Source organism: Lampetra fluviatilis, chromosome 42 (genome assembly GCF_964198595.1).
Source record: "Lampetra fluviatilis chromosome 42, kcLamFluv1.1, whole genome shotgun sequence".
Lineage (NCBI taxonomy): Eukaryota > Metazoa > Chordata > Hyperoartia > Petromyzontiformes > Petromyzontidae > Lampetra > Lampetra fluviatilis.
This window is the reverse complement of record NC_136316.1, coordinates 4741660-4766212: the sequence shown is the minus strand read 5'-3', so window position 1 is coordinate 4766212 and position 24553 is coordinate 4741660. Positions and strand designations below refer to the sequence as shown.

Below are 24553 nucleotides of genomic sequence, written 5' to 3'. Positions count from 1 at the left end.
TGTATGTTGAACTTCTTTCGCACCGTACGTAGCCAACCTTGCTAATCGGAGGTTATCCAATGCAGTCGTCTGGAAATGAGTTCAGTTCCCGTACTATACACAAAACGCGTTTTGCGTATTTTTAAATCGGACGTTTTATTTTGACAGCCCTTTGTCAATCCTAATGGAACGATTCCTTTGTTGTGGAAACTTTCTGTCGTTGTTTGTTCACTTTATTGTGGTGCCATTTCTTAAGTCGTTTATTCACTTTTGATTTCAGTGGTAGTAGCAGTAGGGGTTTAATTCGCTCGGCAGTGGCTGTAATATGGGATTTGGTGAATATACAATTAATGTACAGCGTTGTGGGATGCTGTTGGCATGAATTACGCTTCATCAAATGAAAGTATTATTATGAATCCACTGGTGAATGGCAATACATTCTCATAATAATTCACTTCTTTATCCAGGGGAGCCACACTGAGCCCTGGAACTTTCTTTCATCAGGGTCTTGCTGCCGCTTCGTTGGGTTTCTATTCGTATGATATTTTCAGCCGAATAATGAGGAGTCTTGCCGCTAATACAAGTGGGGAGGAAACCGGGGCACCCGGAGAAAACCCATCGGCCTTGCGAGAGGGGGCAACGCTCTATCCCCCACGTACGGATGGAAACAGTTGGCGAATTGGTCCGCTCGCCGATTAATTAGGAGTCTTGCTGATAATACAAGTGGGGAGGAAACCGGGGCACCCGGAGAAAACCCATCAGCCTTGCGAGAGGGGGCAACGCTCTATCCCCCACGTACGGATGGAAACAGTTGGCGAATTGGTCCGCTCGCCCGATCCGCCGTCTCCTTGCGAGCCAGGGTACGGCTCCTTCACGACGTCCACGGGAAGGGAGTTTCACAACCCATCTGTGTGGTGCTCCACGAACCCTTCTCGAACCACATCGGTCATGGGGGTGCTGTGTGAGCGTACGTCACCACGCGCTGTGGAGATTCAAATCAAAACTGATTTTTTTTCATTGCAGTGTTTTTGAATGAACCAAATTGTACGCACGCTCGATACGAATTGGTAAGAGGGGGAGGCCCAGTTCTGGTTCAGGCATCGCTCGCCACTGCTGTTAGCCGTGGCCAGGAATCAAACCTGGTTGGCTGGACTTGTGGCACAGTGTGCTAACCACTGCGCCACTGCTCCCCAACAAACACAGGCAGGTGAGCACACTAAAGTCAAATCCCGCACAGACAACACAACATGGGACCATTCGCGTCTAAGTGGCGGTGGCGTCACCACAGTGCGTGTGCCAGGCCCAGGTGCAGTTTCTTGTTTCTTCACGGTTTTGTTTAACCAGGTGAGAACTCAAGAAACCAGGACGGGGCCTTATTTGCAAAAGTGACCACCTGGGGCTTCGGTCTGCCAGTCGGGGAGGATGATCGGTGCTCTGTGACCTAGCCTAAGGGCACCCCCGTGGCAGCTGTCCCTATGCATCGGTCTGCCAGTCGGGGGCGATGATGCCCGTGTGTGATCCCAGTTGAGTACATTTGCGGTGTATTTATGCATCTAATTATTTATTGGCACACGGTGGTCCCGGCGCTCTCGACCGAAAGACGTCGCGGCGTTCTTTAGCGTCCGCCGGGAACCAAGACGGCGCGTAGTAGAAACGTTTTCGTGCGATTGCATAGCGCCGCGGTAATAACCGGCGGCGGCGGGGGGAGGAGGGGGAGGGTCGACGGATTCGGCATCGTCAACCTCGGCAACGAGTGGCGAGCGCGGCACCACTGGGCCGTGACCTCCCCGTCGGAAGAGGGCTCCCTGGCGCGAGGTCGTGGGGCAGGCCCAGGTAATTGATAGAAATGACTGGCAGATTCACCACCTCTGCTCCCCACGACTGTCACACACAAACGCGCATGCACACACGCACACACGCACACACACGCGCGCGTGCACAGATGCACGGCAAAGACAAAGGTTCACCGTATAGCCTTTAACAGACTATTAGGGCAAGTGCTGTCGGCGAACGCCTATGAAGGGCGGTACGGCACACGAAGGGGATGGGTGGACAACACCACCCAAGTGATGATGTTTACACAACGCAGCAGGTACTCATTTAAGACTGAGTCGACCTAGGGGAGACACAGGATCGGTTGAGAAAATCGTCACCGATGTTGTCCATGAGTGGGAATCGAACTCGGGCCGCCGGTTTAGTAGTGCAGCGCGCTAACCACTACACTCATACATAATGCATATACACACACGCATGCATCTGCACATGCACGCACAGAAACACAGCCAGACAACAGACAGATGATTACTGTTATAGTACCACCTATAATTACGTACAGCGTTTGGGGATTAATTTATTCCTGAATATTTGTCAAGTCGCTGGTAGACTGCAGTAGGTGGCACGTGACTAAGTAGAAGCCACAGTCATCACGAGATGTATACTGGATGTGGTGTGCAGGGTGAGGACATCATATAACATCGCTGACATGCACAGACTTGTCTGGCATTAATCCCTGACACGAGTGAGCATAAGGAATGCCCTAAAATAATCTACTGGGGTTTTTTTTATATAATATAATTGATCAATTTATTTTTTTTCGTCTGGTGTAGCATTTAATACATTTCACATTTTTGTTCATTGACAGTGCTGAAATATGCACGTGTACAGGGGCGAGGCGATCTTTTGACCGAACGGCGCGATCTGAAATGGGAGTTATTAATTTGTATTTTAATTCGTAACATTGCTATTAAATGATGCAGACACTTTAGATATTAATTCGTGGTCATGTCAAGAGGACGTCGCAAAGCAGGGAGATGGAATGAATTAATCAGCTCGTGTGTAGGTCAGTTTAATACACAGTAGGCTTTCGCGACCAATATCATCCATAATATAGGTTGTTTTTTTTTAGATTAGATCGCGTAAATATAAATGTGTCGTTAAACCCGCCACCACCCGACACTTAGCAAGGTTTGTCGCGTGGACAGAAAGTGCCAATTCGTTACGAGTACAGCACACTGGCGCGTTGGAGCAAAATCCACAACATCGGCGGGTCTAACGACGCATTTATATTTACGCGATTTAACCCCGAAAAACACCTCCCCTATATCATCGCGTGCAGGCGTCTGGGTGAATTCTCGCGCCGCGGGATTGCGAGACGGAGAGAGATCGGACCGCGACCTGGGAGAGGCTCTTTCATCCGACGATGACGACCACCGCGGTGGGACCATTTGAAACGACCTTCCCAACGGCGTCCACGCTTCTCGCCACCAAGGGCGATCGTGGGCCCAGACATTTTTTTCGCGAGTTGGGATTGTCGGCGTCGCGTGGCCCACTTAGAACCGCTGCTCTCCCCTGGCACGGCCGCTTACTTTCAGAAACGCAGCCGGGCGCCGAGGAGACGCAGGCGTGTGCGAGTGTTGGGGAGATCCACGCGCTTTGCCGTTTGCACGGGCGGCGGGGGAAGAGTTCACGGCCCCGTCTTTAGATCTGCTGCTGGACGAGGTTGCTTGCTTGACCAAGCAGCGCCGGTCCAGTGCGGGTCGCCAAGGGTGTTGTTTGACCATACTTCACCACGCTGGTCGCGTCCGATGTCAGCCGAGGCCGGGAATAGATTTGAGCGCGGGTCGCCGGGTTCGCCGCGAGATGCGCCGGGCGCTGCCTGTAGCGCCACCACCACGGGTTCTGCCAAATAAATAAAATGTTATTGATTTAATAATGTAGGAGGTATTACTTTTTGTGATATCCCTCCCACGCACGGTGTCTTAGGTAGGAGGGCGCGCGTGTGTGTGTGTGTGCTCGTGTGTGTGTGTGTGTGTGCTCGTGTGTGTGTGTGCTCGCGTGTGTGTGTGTGTGTGCTCGTGTGTGTGTTGAATGTGGGGAGCGGTGGCGCAGCGGTTTAGCACGCTGCGCTACGAATCCGGTGATCCGAGTTCGATTCCCGCTGACGATCAACACAAGTGATGATGATCTGAACTGGCCCTGAGCCTCCCCTAGGTCGACTCGGCCTCAAATGACTACCCGGTGCGGTGTGTAAACATCAGCATTGGGGAGACAAAGGCGGCTAGGCGTGGTGTTGGCCACCCACCCCCTTGTGTGCCATGGGCCTTAATAGTTGATCGTGAATGGCACTTGCCCCAACAGTCTGTTACTAAACTATTTGTTTTATTTGACCAGCTAAGGCCCACTGAGCTACGTAGCTCTTCTTCTGAAGCGATTTGGCCACAAATGATAGCTCAACGAAGTGGGCTTATCATCATATGGAAATGTATAGCAGCCAAATACTCTAAACGTGTGTTTCTAAAAAACCAGAGGACTCGGAGAAGAAAAAAAAAACTCTCCCACAGGGAGAGAGACACGCAAACTCCAAATATGCAGCAGGCGTCAGGGTCGGGATCGAACCCACGACCTTCTGCATACCAGGCGAGGTAGTTAACATCTCCTAGCCACCGTGATGATGAGAGAGACACGCAAACTCCAAATACACAGCAACAGGCGTCAGGGTCGGGATCGAACCTACGACCTCCTGCATACCAGGCGAGGGAGTTAACATCTCTCCGCCGTAGCGCCCCAAAGGTTATATGGGGGATCTTTGTCTTTGGTGAGGAATGAACGGGTCTGTGCGAGCCTCACTGTAATTAGAACGCATGCAGCCAAGCATTGAGAGGCTACATTTGGAACATCAATCACGTGGCCTCTTAAAAAGCTTGCTCACAGCTGTTGGTAATAATTTGGTTATTTAAATCGGAATGCAAATCGCATCCCCCGCGTATGTTTTTTTCTGCCGTCCTCCGGAGCGAAACGATCACGTAGCGGACTACTAGACGATCGCAAACTCTGCGATGTGTGTCGATGTCCGACGTTTCAACCCCCGCGCGCTGGGAGCTTCTGCAGGAACTGAATTCTACAGGGGTGCTTCAAAAAATTGTTAACACTTCTGAAGATTTGCAATAATACCACGAGAAATGGGCCTCCGGACTCTGTAGACGACCTCGAGACGATTCCAGACACGTGGTGACAACGATGGCGAACAAAGTGGAGACTGTTGACTTTTTGAAGCCATCAATATTCATTTGTTATCATGTTACAGTGCATTATCCGTTATTTTTTCCATTAAAAACGAGAGTCCCATGTGCGTGTTAACATGTTTTTGAAGCGCCCTGTATAATCAGCTGTTACTCGTGGCTTCTTCCGTCCGTGATCGCCCGCCCCGGCAAAACTCGTCCCTCGTCTTCCGCTGGCCACGCCACGCCACGCGCGTGGCCTGCCTGCCTATCCAGCGCTGCGGAAGCAGCAGCGGCAGCAGCAGCAGCGAGGGGTTGGTAGATCACCGCGCACGAATATCGCGAATCTCCGTTCACAACGTGCGAGTCGACGGAGGTGCCACGTTCCCCGGCTCGCCGGGAGAAGGCGGCGGCACGGCAAAGCTGCGGGCGAACCTCCGTGTGCCAACTGGCACGCGTGGGTAACGAGTTGGCACACGTGGGTAACGAGTTGGCACACGTGGGTAACGAGTTGGCACACGTGGGTAACGAGTTGGCACATTAATAGAGGATCGCAGAGCTCGGGAAACTGCCTTCCCCGCCCGTCCGCGGCTTCTCCTTGCGACGCCCCCGAGTCGTCCACCCCCCCCCCTCTCTCTCTTCGAGAGCGAACGCTACGTCAGACGTGACGTCACAAGCGACGTCACACGCGTCGTCACAAGCGACGTCACACGCGTCGTCACACCGCGGCACGCGGCGGAGAAATGTGGCAGCAGCACGAGCTCGAAAAAAAACGAAGCAGATAAAAAAATGTTTTACATCGGGGGGGGGGGGGGGGGGTCAAAGTTCGCGTGAAATAAAAAGCGAATTTTCACTTTGATGAATTGTAATTGTCTCTAAAGTGAAGAGGGTTCATCTCTCTCCACTCAAGGGGGACAATGATAATAATGATAGCGAGGTGGTGATTGGAGGTGTTCGCGTGGTCGTGAGGTCATGGCTGCCATTGTACTCCAGCCGGTTGCAAGATGTTCTTTGTACAACAATGATGCCGTTCATTATTACAAATCTGGTCTTCACAAAAGATAAAGTTGCCCCCCCCCCCTCCCCCGTATAGCCTTAGATGCCGTCCATAAATGACGTCACGCACCTGGGGGGGGGGGGGGGTTGAGAAATGTGACGTCACATCAAAATGCGTAACTTTAAATAAATGTAGACAACACGTTTTACTTAATTAAATAGACCTTTTAATAAATGTTTTCTCCTACAACATCAGAGTGCAGCGCCACATTAAATACGCACTACAATGACAATAGCTTAAAGCGGTTTGAAGCATGTTTTATTGTTGGGGGGGGGGCAGAGCTTTGTGACGTCATATTTGAGGGGGGTCTGACTTTTTGTGACGCCGTGTGACGAAGGGGGGCGGGGGGGTCAAAAATCGTCCAAAATCGCGTGACGTCATTTATGGACGACCCCATAACAGACTTTTGAGGCAAGTGCTTTGGCGTCATCTGGTCCAACCCATGTGAGACTAGGCTCTAAGGAAAGCTGCCTCGGGTGTGGACCAATCAACTTCAAGGACAGTGCATACATTATCAGAGTTATGTTTTTTGTTTGCATTATGGCTGCAGGTATTGTGGTCTATGCAAACATGACTCCTTGTAAAAAAAGTGTCAGTTTTGTTGCCAGATAGAAGGGTAGAAAAAAAACAATTATCAGCATTGACTCCGGTTTACGCTCGGCCGAGCGGGGGTGGTGCAGGTCGACGCTTTCACAGAAATGTGCGACCGCGAATATCGAAACGACGTTAAAATCAAAGTTTATGCTGTTAAATCCTTTATATTAAGTTCGCTTGCTTGCTTAGGACCGTGCAAATCTTTCGGTCGTTTTTAAACCCACTTCCCGTGATCCAATCGAGCTGACATTTTGCACACACACTCGTTGTGCGTGACAATGAATTTTCGTGAAAATTTTTCCCAAAATTTTACACTGTTTAGGGAAAAAAAGTTAAATATTTACTTACCAATTGGTTAATGCTGGCACACAATCATCTGACCCATAGGTGGCAGCCATCTCAAGCCATGAGGACGAGAGGACTCTAGCCGCCCCGATGCCACGCATATAAAGGATTTATAGTGAAAACTTTGTTTTTACGGGTTAATTTTTTTATTTGTTACGGGGTCGGCTGAGAGGCTACGGGCAAAATAGGGCGGTGGCGTTGGTTGACGTTCAAGTGACGACGTGATTGCAAAACGACGTTAAATCAAAGCGATTTGATGATAAAGTGACGGCGTGATTGCAAAACGACGTAGGAGTGGGAGGAAGACGTACATCGGCATGTGACTGTAATCTGGAGGATCACGGTACCTGTGACAACGCTTTTATTATTGTACCGGAGATCGTGGTGGGGGGTTGTTGTTGTTGTTGTCGTTGTTGTTGTCTCTTCTTGTGGTTGATGACGGTGCGAGGCAGCAACTAAATGTATGCAACTGTGTATGAGTTGGGGGTGATGGTGGTGGTGGTTTATACACCGGTGGGGAGTGAGTGAGGGAGGGGTGGATGTTGTACAATTATGGAGATTCGGGTTTAGCAGAGGTCGCCACGCGCCGGTTGAGCCCCGCTCCCAGCAAGTGAAGTGTGATTGATGAGTATTGTAAACTATTATTATATTATTATTAATTATTAATATTAATCGTCGTCGTTCTCGTGTCTCTCTCCCCTCGTTGGCTACGCGTGGGGAGTTTTGAGCGGTGGCTAATTAGGCACAGCAGGAGGAGGAGGGCCTCTGGCCACGACGATTTGTTGACTTTAACGCGACCGCCGTTAAGAGATTCGTATAATTTACAAGCGATATTATGAGGCGCGATTGGTTTTCCTGGGTTTATACGAGTCGTGTAAGCACGGTATGATATCTTCTTGGTTATTTCGGTAAAGTCACGTAGAAGGGAAATAATAAAATAATAAAAATAAAACATAATAAAATAATTCTCACGACGTTTCGGCCACAATGCAAGCAGCCGTCCTCAGGTGAAGAACAGGTCTGTCGACAAGACAGGGTCTGAATGACGCTGTTCTTCACCTGAGGACGGCTGCTTGCGTTGTGGCCGAAACGTCGTGAGAATTATTTTATAATGTTTTATTTTTATTATTTTATTATTTCCCTTCTACGTGACTTTACCGAAAGAACCAAGAAGATGAATCCATGCAGTCACGAAAGCTTTAAATCGAAATTTCACGGTATAATAGTCATCGAGAATGCCACTTTTCCATAATGTATTTTTTTTGGGGGGGGTTAGATCGCGTATATAATAATGTGTCGTCAAACCCGCCACCACCCGACACGGCCATTTATTAAAGTTGTGTGTCACGTAAACAGGACGTCCCAATTCGTTACTAGCACATCCACAAGCGCCCGACAGAGCCGAAACAACAAATGAAGTTGTCACGTAGGCAACAAGGGTTCAGAATAATAATATGAATTTCACCTTTGCAAGTTAATCCCTCTCACCGAACATGAAAGTAAAATGATTCATCTTCTTGGTTCTTTCGGTAAAGTCACGTAGAAGGGAAGTAATAAAATAATAAAAATTAAACATAATAAAATAATATAATATAATGTTTCATTTTTATTATTTTATTACTTCCCTTCTACGTGACTTTACCGAAAGAACCAAGAAGATGAATCCCTGCAGTCACGAAAGCTTTAATTCGAAATTTAATTATTTTATTATGTTTTATTTTTATTATTTTATTATCTCCCTTCTACGTGACTTTACCGAAAGAACCAAGAAGATGAATCCCTGCAGTCACGAAAGCTTTAATTCGAAATTTAATTATTTTGTTATGTTTTATTGTTATTATTTTATTATCTCCCTTCTACGTGACTTTACCAAAAGAACCAAGAAGATGAATCCCTGCAGTCACGAAAACTTTAAATCGAAATTTTATTATGTTTCATTTTTATTATTTTATTATCTCCCTTCTACGTGACTTTACCGAAAGAACCAAGAAGATGAATCCCTGCAGTCACGAAAGCTTTTATTTGATTATCTTTTATTTTTATTATTTTATTATCTCCCTTCTACGTGACTTTACCGAAAGAACCAAGAAGATGAATCCCTGCAGTCACGAAAGCTTTTATTTGATTATGTTTTATTTTTATTATTTTATTATTTCCCTTCTACGTGACTTTACCGAAAGAACCAAGAAGATGAATCCCTGCAGTCACGAAAGCTTTAATTCGAAATTTAATTATTTACCTCCCGAGCAGTGAACCGTTATTCTATCGCCATCGGTTCGCGCCTTGAGATTCATTCAATTGTTTGGCTCCTGTAAATGTCCACACGATGAGACACTTCTTCGAGCTATCATTAGACACATGAGAGTTAAGAGCTCAGCGGAGGGATTTCTTAAACTTGTAAGATAAAAAAAATATTGACTTAAAACTTTCGGGACTGCAGGAATTCATATTCTTCGTTCTTTCGGTAAAGTCACTTAGATAGAATATTTTTTTAAATAAAAAATATAATTAACAATATTATTTTATTTAAATTTGCTATCTACGTGACTTTATCGAAAGAGCCAAGAATATATAAATTCTAGATTTGAAGCTTTCGTGACTGCAATGATTCATACTCTTAGGTTTTTTCGGTAAAGTCACGTAGGTAAAAAATTAATAAAATTAAAATTAATAATAGTAATAATAAAAATAAGATAAAAAATCACGACGTTTCGGAGGCAACACAAGTCTCCGTCATCAGGTGGGACCATCACAGCTAAAATTATTGTATTTAAGGGCTGGTCTTTTGGAATTTTCCTCACTTGATGCAGTAATTTTAGCTGTGACGGTCCCACCTGATGACGGAGACTTGTGTTGCCTCCGAAACGTCGTAATTTTTTATTTTATTATTTTTATTATTATTTCTATTAATTGTAATTTTATTATTTGTTTACCTACGTGACTTTACCGAAAAAACCTGAGTATAATATATAAAATATAGTTTAGTTTCATTTGCATGTTTTTAAAAGTGATGTGTTTACCTTTCCCCTCGACACGTCGGTTTTCCCGACCAACACCATCCATAAGAGGTTTTGTTTTTGGGGTAAGATCGCGTAAATATAAAAGTAAACAAAACTGTAAACAGAAATATTTGTTGACCTTTCTTATCCTCTGCACTCCCTATCGTGTTTTCGTATTTGTTTATTGTAAAGTGTTGACGCCGTGCCTCCTACTGCACATCTGTTTAAAAAAAAGTATCAAGCGATTTAAAGCTTTCGTGACTGCAGGGATTCATCTTCTTGGTTCTTTCGGTAAAGTCACGTAGAATGACTGCTTGCGTTGTGGCCGAAACGTCGTGAGAATTATTTAATGATGTTTTATTTTTATTATTTTATTATTTACATTCTACGTGACTTTACCGAAAGAACCAAGAAGAAGTATCAAGCGCTTTACGGCTCATCGGATTTCTCCCGCAGTCTAAACTCAACTCTCTGATTTCTGATGTTGCTCCCATTGCAGGTAGCGAACATGATCCTTCCGGAGGAGGAGAACTTCCTGTTGCTCTTCCGTCGTGAGAATCCACTGGGCAGCAGCGTGGAGTTCATGAGGGTAAGCGAGACGAAAGCCCTCCGATGTCACCGGCGCGTTCAAATGACGGCCTCACACCGCTCGCCACCCACCGACCCCCCCCGTCCATCCATCCAGCAGTGGATTGAACCAAGGCCGTAGCCATGGAGTCAACATTGGGGGGGACCAAATCTTTCAGGGGGTCCGGGGGTCCCCCCCCCCAGAATTTTTTTTTCTAAATTTTAAAACGAATTTCCTGCCATTTCCTGCCTAAAATATGAAGAAAAATCACTAACACACAGGATGGACTTTTATTTATGTTTAACAATAATGTCTAATAGTGTATTGTATTACATTTGCTCTGTTTTTCTTTGATTTACCTTTTCTTGTTTCATTGTATGCAATGGCAGAGATTAGGGATTCATCAAGTACAACCATAACCACAATCATATACACAGAAATGTATTTTATAGCAATATATTGGGGGGGGTGGGAACATTTTAATTACGGCATTGGATTGAACATTCGACCATTCGCTGAGCGTTCTGTGCCGTAGACAGGCCCGGGCTCCAGCGCATCTCGGATGGGCGCAGGCCAATACCCAGTGAGCACGGATCTCCAGGGCAACGTTGGGTTACGAACGTTCGGCCGACGTTGAGGCAACGTTGCCAATTAGTGACTCACTCAACGTTGGCGCTCAGTCAAAAGACAAAGATCCCCCGTATAGTCTTCATGGACTGTTGGGGCAAGTGCCGTTTAGCTAGCCATCGAACAAAGAGGGGATCATTTCATTGCGCGGCGCTTTCAGATGCGCTTCTGCGGCCGTCTGGAACGCTCTTCAGATATTAGGAAGCCACATGGAGCTGTGCACTTTTAAATCATCGTCTAGATTGAAAACACTCATTTCTTTAGCAACTGCTTTTTTGCGTTTAGTTTCCTGTCCATCCCCCGCATCTCGGATCATTAGCGCTGTTGGCTACGTACGGTGCAAAATAAGTTCAAAGTACGTACCTACATGAAGGGTAGGCACGGCACACGAAGGGGTGGGTGGGTGGCCAGCACCACGCTCGGCCCAATTTTGTCTCCCCCTTTGGCGATGTTTACCATCCCGTGGCTCCAGCTACTCAGTTTAGCTGGGGAGGTAGTACCGTACAACGCCCCCTTTGTTCACGTGACAACCTCATACATTGCCTGCTGTGTCTGGTGGAGGAGGGGTTGACGACACACACGTTACTTGCGTGATCTGTTTGCGTACGACCACTTAACCCAAATAAATTGTTGTTGGTAGTAGTTTTTTTTTTACGTGAGATTAACATTTTGTTAAATTGCCGTGAGCCTTAGCGGATGAAGTGGTATAATGATCAACTCCATGCCAAATCACTTGACTGTGCCGATTTAAATTCATCATAAGCCTGTCCTTTGCCAAATGACTTTAAATAATGAATTCATCGGCGGTGGAGTGGTGGCATTGCGGTTTGCGCTGCGCTGTGAACCCAGTCGCAGGAATTCTATATAAACTAAAATATGAAACAATGTTTTATTTTACCAGGTAAAGCCCCACTGAGCAATGTAGTTATTTTTCTGAAACAATCTGGTCACAAATGATAGCTCAACGAAGTGGCTTATCGTGTGGAAAGTTATAGCAGCCAAATACTCTGAACGCGTGATGTTAATCCTCAATGTGGAGGGGAAAACCGGAGAGAGAGAGACACCGCAAACCCCAAATATACAGCAGCAGGCGTCTGGGTCGGGGTCGAACCCACGACCTCCTGCATACCGAGCGAGGTAGTTAACATCTCGCCACCCAGTTTGAGAGGCCGTCATGTTGACAGTCTCAGCGAAACAAAGTTGTGGGCTTGGGCAGGGCACGGTACTACGGCCGGTGGTCGAGACTTAGTGACGGAGGGGCAACCAAGAGAGGGTAAACGCGCCCTACGAGAAACACGTCCACTGCGGAGATGGAGCGGTGGGGATCATCTGGTGTGTGTGCATGAGCGAGATGATGATGATCATCTGGTGTGTGTGCAGGAGCGAGACGGTGCGGTGATGATCATCTGGTGTGTGTGCAGGAGCGAGACGGTGCGGTGATGGTCATCTGGTGTGTGTGCAGGAGCGAGACGGTGCGGTGGTGATCATCTGGTGTGTGTGCAGGAGCGAGACGGTGCGGTGGGGATCATCTGGTGTGTGTGCAGGAGCGAGACGGTGCGGTGATGATCATCTGGTGTGTGTGCAGGAGCGAGACGGTGCGGTGGGGATCATCTGGTGTGTGTGCAGGAGCGAGACGGAGCGATGGTGATCATCTGGTGTGTGTGCAGGAGCGAGACGGTGCGGTGATGATCATCTGGTGTGTGTGCAGGAGCGAGACGGAGCGGTGGTGATCATCTGGTGTGTGTGCAGGAGCGAGACGGAGCGATGGTGATCATCTGGTGTGTTGTGCAGGAGCGAGACGGTGCGGTGGTGATCAGCTGGTGTGTGTGCAGGAGAGAGACGGAGTGGTGATGATCAGCTGGTGTGTGTGCAGGAGCGAGACGGTGCGATGCTTGGGTGGATTGTGCCTTCATCGACGCCGCTGCTCACTGACAGCAACTTGACTCCAGCAGTCCGTTGACGCCACACGGGGCAGCTTTGTCTTTGTTGCATTCCTAGACTGAGAGATGGCGATGGCTTGTGAAGGGGTGCGGTGGGGGTGGAACGTTGGGAAGTGTTGGGGGGGGGGGGACGGGTGGTGGCCTTCATCCAGCAGTGGGTAGATCATGGCGAGTGATGGCGACGATTAGCGAACGCACACGGCGGCTCGAATCAAAGCGCGGATCAGGGAAATCCGAACGCGTTGGGATTTTTTGTTTTTTTGCCGAGCGATTAGTCGTTCGCAGTGAGCGAATTAAATGACATATTTTACAACAACAACAAAACGTGGATCTATTAATTAAACCGAGGTCTGCGCCGCTGGCGAGATAAGCAATGAAAGGTATACGTAGGGCCGATGTATTTTTTTTTAATAATTCAAATGTTACATTTTTATTAAATGGATCCCCCACGGTTCGGACGTGGTCTGTGATGAACAGGGACGGTGCGTGGGCTGCGTTGGGAGCCGTGGATGGACCTTGACGAGCTCCCAGGGAAGAGTCTCTAATTAAACAGCGCCTGGCTCTCGATGTTAGAGGGGTGGTGGAAGGGGGGGTTTAGTTGGCTCCCAGGAGCGCCCGAGAGGGATGAAGGGGGATGAGGACATGCGTGACACGTTCGTATGTTTGAAATGTGAAAGAAAAACTAAGTTTTTTGTTTACATTGTGCGCTCGTCCGTGTGACGATGGTTGTGTATCTCCGTGGTGGTGTAGCGGGTAGCGCTACGCTGCGCTGTGAACCCGGCTACCCAGTGACGATTATTTGAACCGGTCCTGGGCCTCCCCTAGGTCGACTCAGCCTCAAATGAGTGTCTGGGTGCGGTGTGTAAACATCGCCACTGGGGAGACAAAGGCGGTCGGGCGTGGTGCTTGGCCACCCATCCCCTCGTGTACCGTTCCGGCCTTCATAGGTGCTCGCTAACAGCACTTGCCCCTACAGTCTGTTGAGGCTACACGGGGGATCTTTGTCTTTGTATCTCCGCAGTGTGCGTGCGCGCGTAGGGGAGGGGGGGAGCGGTGGCGCAGTGGTTAACGCACCGCGCTATGAATCCGGTCCCGCTGACGGCTGCCAATGTAACTGACTAATATTTGATCCGAACCTGCATCTCCCCGAGGCCGTTGCGATGTGTAAATATCGTCACTCGGGAGACAAAGGCGGCCGCGCGTGGTTCTGGCCGCCCACTCCCTTCATGTGCGCAATGCCGTCCTTCGGCACTGCACACTAGAAGGTGGATGTCATTAAACTGAACAAAAACGATTTAAAATTTTTGCAGGTAAGGCACACTGAGCTGTGCTGTTCTATTTTCAGAAGTGTCCTGGCCTCAAATGGAAGCTCAACGGGGAGTGGCTTATCGTCCGGAAATTTATAGCAGCCAAATACTCTGAACGCGTGATGTTGATTCTTAATGTTGCGAGGGGAAAAAAATCCACACGACTATGGGGAGAGAGAGACACGCAAACTCCAAATTTACAGCAGCAGGGGTCGGGATCCAAACCACGACCTCCTGTATACCAGGCGAGAAAGTTAACATCTCCTAGACAACGTGGTGATGATGATAATAATGAGAGAGGCATGCAACCTCCAAATCTACAGCAGGTGTCAGGGCCGGGAGCGAAACCACGACTTCCTGCATACCAGGCGAGGGAGTTAACATCTCCTAGCCACCGTGGTGCCTGGAAACAACAACGACCATCTTGCCGTGCCTCTCTCTCTCTCTCTCCCTCGTCTCTCTCGTCTCTCTCGTACGAACAAATGCTATCGGACAATGCCGCGTAACACTGTGGCGACGTGCCCCGCGGCGTGTCTCTTTAGATTTGGAGGAAGTACGACACTGATCACAGCGGATACATCTCAGCCATGGAACTCCGGGTGAGCAACACGGGGGAAATCAATCGCGCGGCGTGACGAATTTTAACTTTGCGTTTCACACGACGAGGTGAATCTTTGACTCGCCCTGAGACGCACCCGATCTCGTACGTGTGCTGTTGGGGGTTTTCTCCGGTTTCCTGGCCACGTGCAGCCACAAACTCAGGGATGGAATTGGTCATGTGTACCATTGGAATTGAGTCAAACATCATCCCAATTGAATTGGTCAAACATTCTATGGAATTGGTCAAACATCACACTGGAATTTGGTCAAACATCACACTGGAATTCGGTCAAACATCCCAATGGAATTGATCACACATCCCAATGGAATTCGGTCAAACGTCCCAATAGAATTCGGTCAAACGTCCCAATGGAATTCGGTCAAACATCCCAATGGAATTCGGTCAAACATCCCAATGGAATTGATCAAACATCCCAATGGAATTGTTCAAACATCCCAATGGAATTGTTCACACATCCCAATGGAATTGTTCAATCATCCCAATGGAATTGTTCACACATCCCAATGGAATTGATCAAACATCCCAATGGAATTGTTCAATCATCCCAATGAAATTGATCAAACATCCCAATGGAATTGATCAAACATCCCAATGGAATTGTTCACACATCCCAATTGAATTCGGTCAATCATCCCAATGGAATTGATCAAACATCCCAATGGAATTGATCAAACATCCCAACGGAATTCTGTCAAACGTCCCAATGGAATTCGGTCAAACATCTCGATGTGGCATGGTCCTCTTTTAAAAAACAAATAAAAGGAAAGCAGAGTGCCCGGTGAAAACCAACCACCCACATTCAACCTACTTTCTCTACTCCCTTCCACGACAACCAACTCATCACTCTTGTCGGTGTTGGCTTCAACACGTGGTGATCCTTGTACGATCTGCCAATCCCACCTTTGCCTGCATCCAGTGTAGGCCCCTTCTGCCAGCAGTGGTGGGAACAAACAAAGTGTGGGCTGCACCTTTTACCCTTTTACAGCATTGAACCATTGGTGGAAATTCCACATTCCTATGGCGGGGGCGAGTCTATCTGAATAGGACTACCGCTGTTGACTTCCTCCCCTAGGTGGTGCTCATTTTATCATCCCCCCGCGGGAGGGAGGGATGATTGGCACCAGTCAACCCACTACCGGGAATTAAACCCGCAACCTCCCTGATTGCGAGCCGCTCGCTCTACCCCCCTGAGTGATCATGGGACGTGGGGCCACCACGAGGCGGACGTTGGTGCAACGTTGGCGCGACGTTCGGCTGACGGTTCCAACCGTGTGCCGACGTTGGCCCAATATTTGGCATGTTCACTGGGCCGCTCGGCCACCTGACTGGACATTTTTTAGTATCATATCAGTTTAATACGCGGCAGGCTTTCGCGACCAATATCATCCATAGTATAGGTTTTGTTGGGTTAGATCGCGTAAACATATAAAAGTGTCGTAATTACAACTAGCTTCATCAGGTGACAGCCGTCGCCTGGCGAAACGTCGTACTCAGATTGTAAATGCTGTGGCTTGGCTCTCCATCACACCGGTGTGCTGTACTAGTACACTACACTATACACTACATGACTATACACTACACTATACACTACACTATACACTACACTATACACTACATGACTATACACTACACTATACACTACACTATACACTACACTATACACTACATGACTATACACTACACTATACACTACACTATACACTACACTATACACTACATGACTATACACTACACTATACACTACACTATACACTACACTATACACTACTATACACTATACACTACTATACACTACACTATACACTACACTATACACTACATGACTATACACTACACTATACACTACACTATACACTACACTATACACTACTATACACTATACACTACTATACACTACTATACACTACACTATACACTACATGACTATACACTACACTATACACTACACTATACACTACACTATACACTACTATACACTACACTATACACTACTATACACTACACTATACACTACTATACTCTACACTATACACTACTATACACTATACACTACTATACTCTACACTATACACTACTATACACAATACACTACTATACACTACACTATACACTAGTGCTGTACTAGTATACTACACTATACACTGCACTATATACTACACTACTATACACAATATACTACTATACACCACACTATACACTAGTGCTGTACTAGTATACTACATTATACACTACACTACTATACACTAAACCAGGGGTCGGCAACCTACGGCTCCGGAGCCGCATGCGGCTCTTTACGGGCTGCTTCTTGACGATATGTACGTGAGTACAGTATGTACTCAGATGCATTGCGGCTCTTGAAATACTGAATTTTGTACCGAATTGGAAAGAAATGGCTCTTCTTGTTATTTTGGTTGCCGACCCCTGCACTATACTATACACTATACTATACACTACACTATACACTACACTATACACTACACTATACACTACACTACTATACACTACACTATACACTAGTGCTGTACTAGTATACTACACTATACACTACACTACTATACACTACACAATATATACTACACTACTATACACAATACACTACTATACACTACACACTAGTGCTGAACTAGTGACGAATTGGCCACGTTTTGTTCACGTGACAACCCTTACTAGTTGGCTGTGTCGGGTGGTGGTGGGTTTGAACGACACATTTATATATTTACGCGATCTCACTCAGAATCATATAAGTTGGAGGAACATCCATCACGTATAAATTATTTCAGCTCACAATCAATACATACCCATCGACCAGCACGTGCGAGTAAGAATCAATGCCTTTTTTTTGTGTGTGATGTGGCTTGGTCGACATTGTATTGTGCGATGGGGTCACGCGACCCCTGCACCCACTAGGGGTGGCTGACACTCGCACGCACCGTCTCGAGGAGTAGTTCTTAACCTCGACTGCAGCCTTGCACCCATTTTGTTCTTAATCGCAAATCAAAAACATTACGTTTATAAATACATCGGGTTTGATTAGACAAAGTAGCGGTAAAATTTAGATTTAAAGCTTTCGTGACTGCAGGGATTCATCTTCTTGGTTCTTTCGGTAAAGTCACGTAACAGGGAAATAATAAAAAAATGAAAGAAAAAGAAAAATAATAAAATAAAGCTCACTATTTTATTATGTTTTATTTATTTTATTTTATTATTTCCCTTCTACGTGACTTTGCCGAAAGAACCAAGAAGACAAAATATGTTATAGAAATCCTATTTACTTACATTGTCACACGAACAACAACTAAAACATACATTCTGGACAACAAAAGGCACAACAAATGAATGCACGTGGAATAATTTTCAGATTTGAGCAATTGATCAAGTTGTAAGTTCCAGATTTTTTTCCATCGATGTTCGAGTTTGGCCAAGAGGGAACTTTTGAAGATTTCTCACGTTCGAGTGATGATTTAGCAGAGGGCTCTAGCCAGGGGCTTTTATCTTGACATTTATCGCGCTGCCGTCTGGATAGTCATGAACAACCTATAATTTACCATTTATAGTTTCTGTTTGAAATTTGCCCTTTGATGCTTTATTTAATCACAGCTACAGTGAGGGAAAAAAGTATTTGATCCCCTGCTGATTTTGTACGTTTGCCCACTGACAAAGAAATTATCAGTCTATAATTTGAATGGTAGGTTTATTTGAACAGTGAGAGACAGAATAACAACAACAAAAATCCAGAAAAACGCACGTCACAAATGTTATAAATTGATTTGCATTTTAATGAGGGAAATTAGTATTTGACCCCTCTGCAAAACATGACTTAGTACTTGGTGGCAAAATCCTTGTTGGCAATCACAGAGTAGTTGGCCACCAGGTTTGCACACATCTCAGGAGGGATTTTGTCCCACTCCTCTTTGCAGATCTTCTCCAAGTCATTAAGGTTTCGAGGCTGACGTTTGGCAACTCGAACCTTCAGCTCCCTCCACAGATTTTCTATGGGATTAAGGTCTGGAGACTGGCTAGGCCACTCCAGGACCTTAATGTGCTTCTTCTTGAGCCACTCCTTTGTTGCCTTGGCCGTGTGTTTTGGGGCATTGTCATGCTGGAATACCCATCCACGACCCATTTTCAATGCCCTGGCTGAGGGAAGGAGGTTCTCACCCAAGATTTGACGGTACATGGCCCCGTCCATCGTCCCTTTGATGCGGTGAAGTTGTCCTGTCCCCTTAGCAGAAAAACACCCCCAAAGCATAATGTTTCCACCACCATGTTTGACGGTGGGGATGGTGTTCTTGGGGTCATAGGCAGCATTCCTCCTCCTCCAAACACGGCGAGTTGAGTTGATGCCAAAGAGCTCCATTTTGGTCTCATCTGACCACAACACTTTCACCCAGTTGTCCTCTGAATCATTCAGATATTCATTGGCAAACTTCAGACGGGCATGTATATGTGCTTTCTTGAGCAGGGGGACCTTGCGGGTGCTGCAGGATTTCAGTCCTTCACGGCGTAGTGTGTTACCAACTGTTTTCTTGGTGACTATGGTCCCAGTTGCCTTGAGATCATTGACAAGATCCTCCCGTGTAGTTCTGGGCTGATTCCTCACCGTTCTCATGATCATTGCAACTCCACGAGGTGAGATCTTGCATGGAGCCCCAGGCCGAGGGAGATTGACAGTTCTTTTGTGTGTCTTCCATTTGCGAATAATCGCACCAACTGTTGTCACCTTCTCACCAAGCTGCTTGGCGATGGTCTTGTAGCCCATTCCAGCCTTGTGTAGGTCCAAAATATTGTCCCTGACATCCTTGGAAAGCTCTTTGGTCTTGGCCATGGTAGAGAGTTTGGAATCTGATTGATTGATTGCTTCTGTGAACAGGTGTCTTTTATACAGGTAACAAGCTGAGATTAGGAGCACTCCCTTTAAGAGGTGCTCCTAATCTCTGCTCGTTACCTGTATAAAAACACCTGGGAGCCAGAAATCTTTCCGATTGAGTGGGGGTCAAATACTTATTTCCCTCATTAAAATGCAAATCAATTTATACATTTTTGACATGATATTCTCAGGTTTTTTCGGTAAAGTCACGTAGGTAAAAACATTAAAATTAATGAAAGTAAAATAAAACAAAACAAAATAAAATTCACGACGTTTCGGAGGCAACACAAGTCTCCGTCATCAGGTGGGACCGTCACAGCCGAATTAGCTGCATCAAGTGAAGCAATGATTCAAGATGTAATCCCTTATAAGCAAGTTGAAGGGAGGTGGAGAGGGGGGGGAAGAGCTTATCAGGCTGTGGTAGCCAATGAATGGAAACGTATCGGGAGGGAGGAGGAGCGGTGATCAAAGACTGCACGCAGTGCTCAACACAATGAATGGAGACGCGCCGGGACGGAGGGCGAGCGGTGATCAAAGACATCACGTAGTGCTCAACACAATGAATGGAAACGTGGCGAGCGGTGATCAAAGAACAATGAAGAGATTACTGTTAAACATCCACTGTTTAACAGTAATCTCTTCATTGTTCTTTGATCACCGCTCGCCACGTTTCCATTCATTGTGTTGAGCACTACGTGATGTCTTTGATCACCGCTCGCCCTCCGTCCCGGCGCGTCTCCATTCATTGTGTTGAGCACTGCGTGCAGTCTTTGATCACCGCTCCTCCTCCCTCCCGATACGTTTCCATTCATTGGCTACCACAGCCTGATAAGCTCTTCCCCCCCCTCTCCACCTCCCTTCAACTTGCTTATAAGGGATTACATCTTGAATCATTGCTTCACTTGATGCAGCTAATTCGGCTGTGACGGTCCCACCTGATGACGGAGACTTGTGTTGCCTCCGAAACGTCGTGAATTTTATTTTGTTTTGTTTTATTTTACTTTCATTAATTTTAATGTTTTTACCTACGTGACTTTACCGAAAAAACCTGAGAATATGAATCATTGCAGTCACGAAAGCTTCAAATCTAGAATTTTTGACATGAGTTTTTCTGGATTTTTGTTGTTGTTATTCTGTCTCTCACTGTTCAAATAAACCTACCATTAAAATTATAGACTGATCATTTCTTAGTCAGTGGGCAAACGTTCAAAATCAGCAGGGGATCAAATACTTCTTTGATATTTGTGTGTGTGTGTGCGCGCGGCTCGTAGAACTTCCTGGGCGACCTCTGCGTGGAGCACCATCGCGATGTGACCAGCGGCAAGCTGGACGAGTACACCGACTCGATGGTACGGGCGCCAGCGTCTCTCGTGCTCCGTTTGTCCTCAACGGGCACGAGGTGCCGTGGGACACGTCAGCGGCCCAGGATTGTTTTGTTAAGTTTGTGTGTCGCGTAACGTAGGATTGAAGTTTTCGTGACTGCAGAAATTACTGTGCTCGTTGGTTTTTTTCGGTAAAGTCACGTATGTAGCAATAATATAATTTTCGATTTTAAGCTTTCGTGACTGCAGGGATTCATCTTCTTGGTTCTTTCGGTAAAGTCACGTAGAAGGGAAATAATAAAATAATAAAAATAAAACATCATAATTCTCACGAAACGTCGTGAGAATTATTTTATTATGTTGTATTTTTTATTATTTTATTATTTCCATTCTACGTGACTTTACCGAAAGAACCAAGAAGATGAAATAAAATAATGATAATTGTTTTTTTACCCTTTTATCTAGCAACAAAACTGACACCTTTTTTTTTACAAGGAGTCATGTGTTTGCATTGGCCACAATACCAGCAGTCGGAATGCAAACAAAAAACACAAGTCTGATAATGTATGCACTGTCCTTGAAATTGATTGGTCCACACCCGAGACAGCTTTCCTTAGAGCCTAGTCTCACGTGGTGTTGGACCAGATGACGCCAAAAGGCGCGTTTTTTGGTTTGCATTCCGACTGCAGGTATTGTGGTCAATGCAAACATGACTCCTTGTAAAAAAGGTGTCAGTTTTGTTGCCAGATAAAAGGATAAAAAAGCAACTATCCTATTTTGCTACTGGCAAATGAGGTTCCAATGGAATAAAATAAAATTTCACTGAATAAAATTAAAATAAATCACGACGTTTCGAACGCAACACAATCAATCATCATCAGGTGGAAATGGGGCACAACACACAGCAAGGGAACACACAGGGGGACACCAAGCACACAGCCCACACAGACAACGGTAAACTACACGGAGGCAAACAACAACAACAACAACAAGAAGATGGGAGATGAGAACTCAACAAACCTTAGAAACATCACGTGATGCAAAACCAGTCGGCCAAAAACACAGTCAGACACTAACCTGGTTGACCACGTATTTCAAAAGTTTGTGTGTGTTTTTTTCTTTCTCGATTTATCGCCGTTTTTTTTGCTTTTCACCACCCTTTTTTTAAGTCTTCTTCTTATGCTTCTTATTCTTTCGGAGAATTGTTGTTTCGAAACCTTTGATCAACGTTTGCCGGCCGTCGAAAAGCGTGCATATACAATTTCTTTGCACCCACGCTCACTCTGTTTGATTCCATCGGTTTTTAAAAGTGTACGTGATGTACTTTTAATGGAAATTGTAATGACATTTTTTACATGATACTCGTTTCACATTTGAAATCGAACTAGTTATGTTGTGATTGCTGCTGTTGTTGTGGTGGCAGTGGTGGCACAAGCACAATGAAAAAAACTTAAAACTTACTAAATAACCTCGCTCGATGGGCTATGAAGCAGGGCCATTGCCCGAATCGTCGCCGATGTTTTTAAATCCTTTATATTAAGTTCACTTGCTTGCTTGCTTGCGCGCTTATGACCGTGCAAATCTTTCGGTCGTTTTTTTAACCCACTTCCCGTGATCCAATCGAGCTGATAATTTGCACACAGACTCGTTGTGCGTGACAATTTATTTTCGTGAAATTTTTTTTCCAAAATGTTCCACTTTTTAGGAAACATTTTTTTTTCATATTTTATTTAAAATACCAATGTGATAAAATGAAACTCTTACTAAAAAAAACAGAAATAAATAATACAATAAAACCGATGCCACGCATATAAAGAATTTATAGTGAAAAACTTTGTTTTTACGGGTTAATTTTTTTTTCATGGCCACGCAGTGCAATTGAAGAATGTGCCCTTCCCCGGCTGTCGTGCTGTTCACCGATTTTCGTGCTGTTTCAAATCGTCTCGTGCCGTTCACCGGTCGTCGTGCAGTGATCGAGCGATCCGACTCGGCGCCCACGGTTAAACACCCTCACGAGAGCGATCGAGGCGACCCGCGTCTCTTCCCGGAGCGGTTCAAATATCCGCCGCTCGTTACGAGATTAAATTTACCAATAGAGGTTTTCCCCTTTTTTCTGGCAACAAAACTGACACCTTTTGCAATGAATCATGTTTACATTAACCGCAATACTTGCAGTCAAATGCAAACAAAAACACAATACTCTGATAATGTATGCATTGCCTTTGAAACTGATTGGTCCACACCAGAGACAGCTTTCTTTGGAGCCTCGTCTCATATGGCGCCTTTTGGCGTCATCTGGTTGAACACCATATGAGACGAGGCTCCAAAGAAAGCTGTCTCTGGTGTGGACCAATCAGTTTCAAAGACAATGCATACATTATCAGAGTATTGTGTTTTTGTTTGCATTTGACTGCAAGTATTGTGGTTAATGTAAACATGATTCCTTGCAAAAGGTGCCAGTTGTGTTGCCAGAAAAAAGGGGAAAAACCCTATTGGTATATTTTGGTAATCGCAAAGGAGGTCCCATGATGAGATTAAATTTCTGTCCCATTACGCCGCTTGACTTGTAGCCGGCTCGACGCAGACTTCCCCCTCCCCCCCCCCTGCACCAGCTCTTGAGATTTTGTATTCGTTTGTTTCTAACACGAATGTTTAAAAAAAAAAGAGCACTCCAAATCATTTCGCGCAAATGTTCATTTTGAGAGGTGGCCGTTTGGCTCGCGGGGTTGTGAGACACACGAACCGGCAACGCTGAGGACCTGGGTTCGAATCCGGCCCGTAGAGAAACGCCCCCCCTCCGCATCTCCCCAACCGCGGTGCAGTTGGACCGCCTGCGCACTCAGCAGCTGCGTCACGGCCTGCCGGCTGAGCCGGTGAAAGGCGCGTGTTTGTGTGACACTGTCGGTTGTGCGAAACGATTTCAGATGAAGCTGTTTGATCGGAATCAAGACGGACGCTTGGATCTCACGGACATGGCTAGGTATGGATGTTTCGATTTGAAGCTTTCGTGACTGCAGGGACTCATCTTCTTGGTTCTTTCGGTAAAGTCACGTAGAAGGGAAATAATGAAACAATTAAAATAAAACATAATAAAATAATTCTCACGACGTTTTGGCCACAACGCAAGCAGCCGTCCTCAGGTGGAGAACAGGTCTGTTGCGTTGTGGCCGAAACGTCGTGAGAATTATTTGTTTTATTTTTATTATTTTATTATTTGCATTCTACGTGACTTTACCGAAAGAACCAAGAAGATAGGTATGGATGCTTATCCACTTGCAGATAATTTATTCATTCGCTCGCTCATTCATTAAGTTATTCACTCGCTCGTT

General features: G+C 46.0%; 1 protein-coding gene across 1 annotated transcript in view; it reads left to right on the top strand.

Moving 5' to 3' along the window:
- Window positions 1–24553, top strand: part of LOC144946664 (secretagogin-like) — a 60922-nt gene that overhangs the window by 19316 nt on the left and 17053 nt on the right. The window contains exons 5-8 of the mRNA XM_078875737.1: window positions 10471–10560; window positions 14956–15012; window positions 21174–21251; window positions 24149–24204. Coding sequence (XP_078731863.1) covers window positions 10471–10560; window positions 14956–15012; window positions 21174–21251; window positions 24149–24204 — 281 coding nt within the window. The remainder of the gene's footprint in view (window positions 1–10470; window positions 10561–14955; window positions 15013–21173; window positions 21252–24148; window positions 24205–24553) is intronic.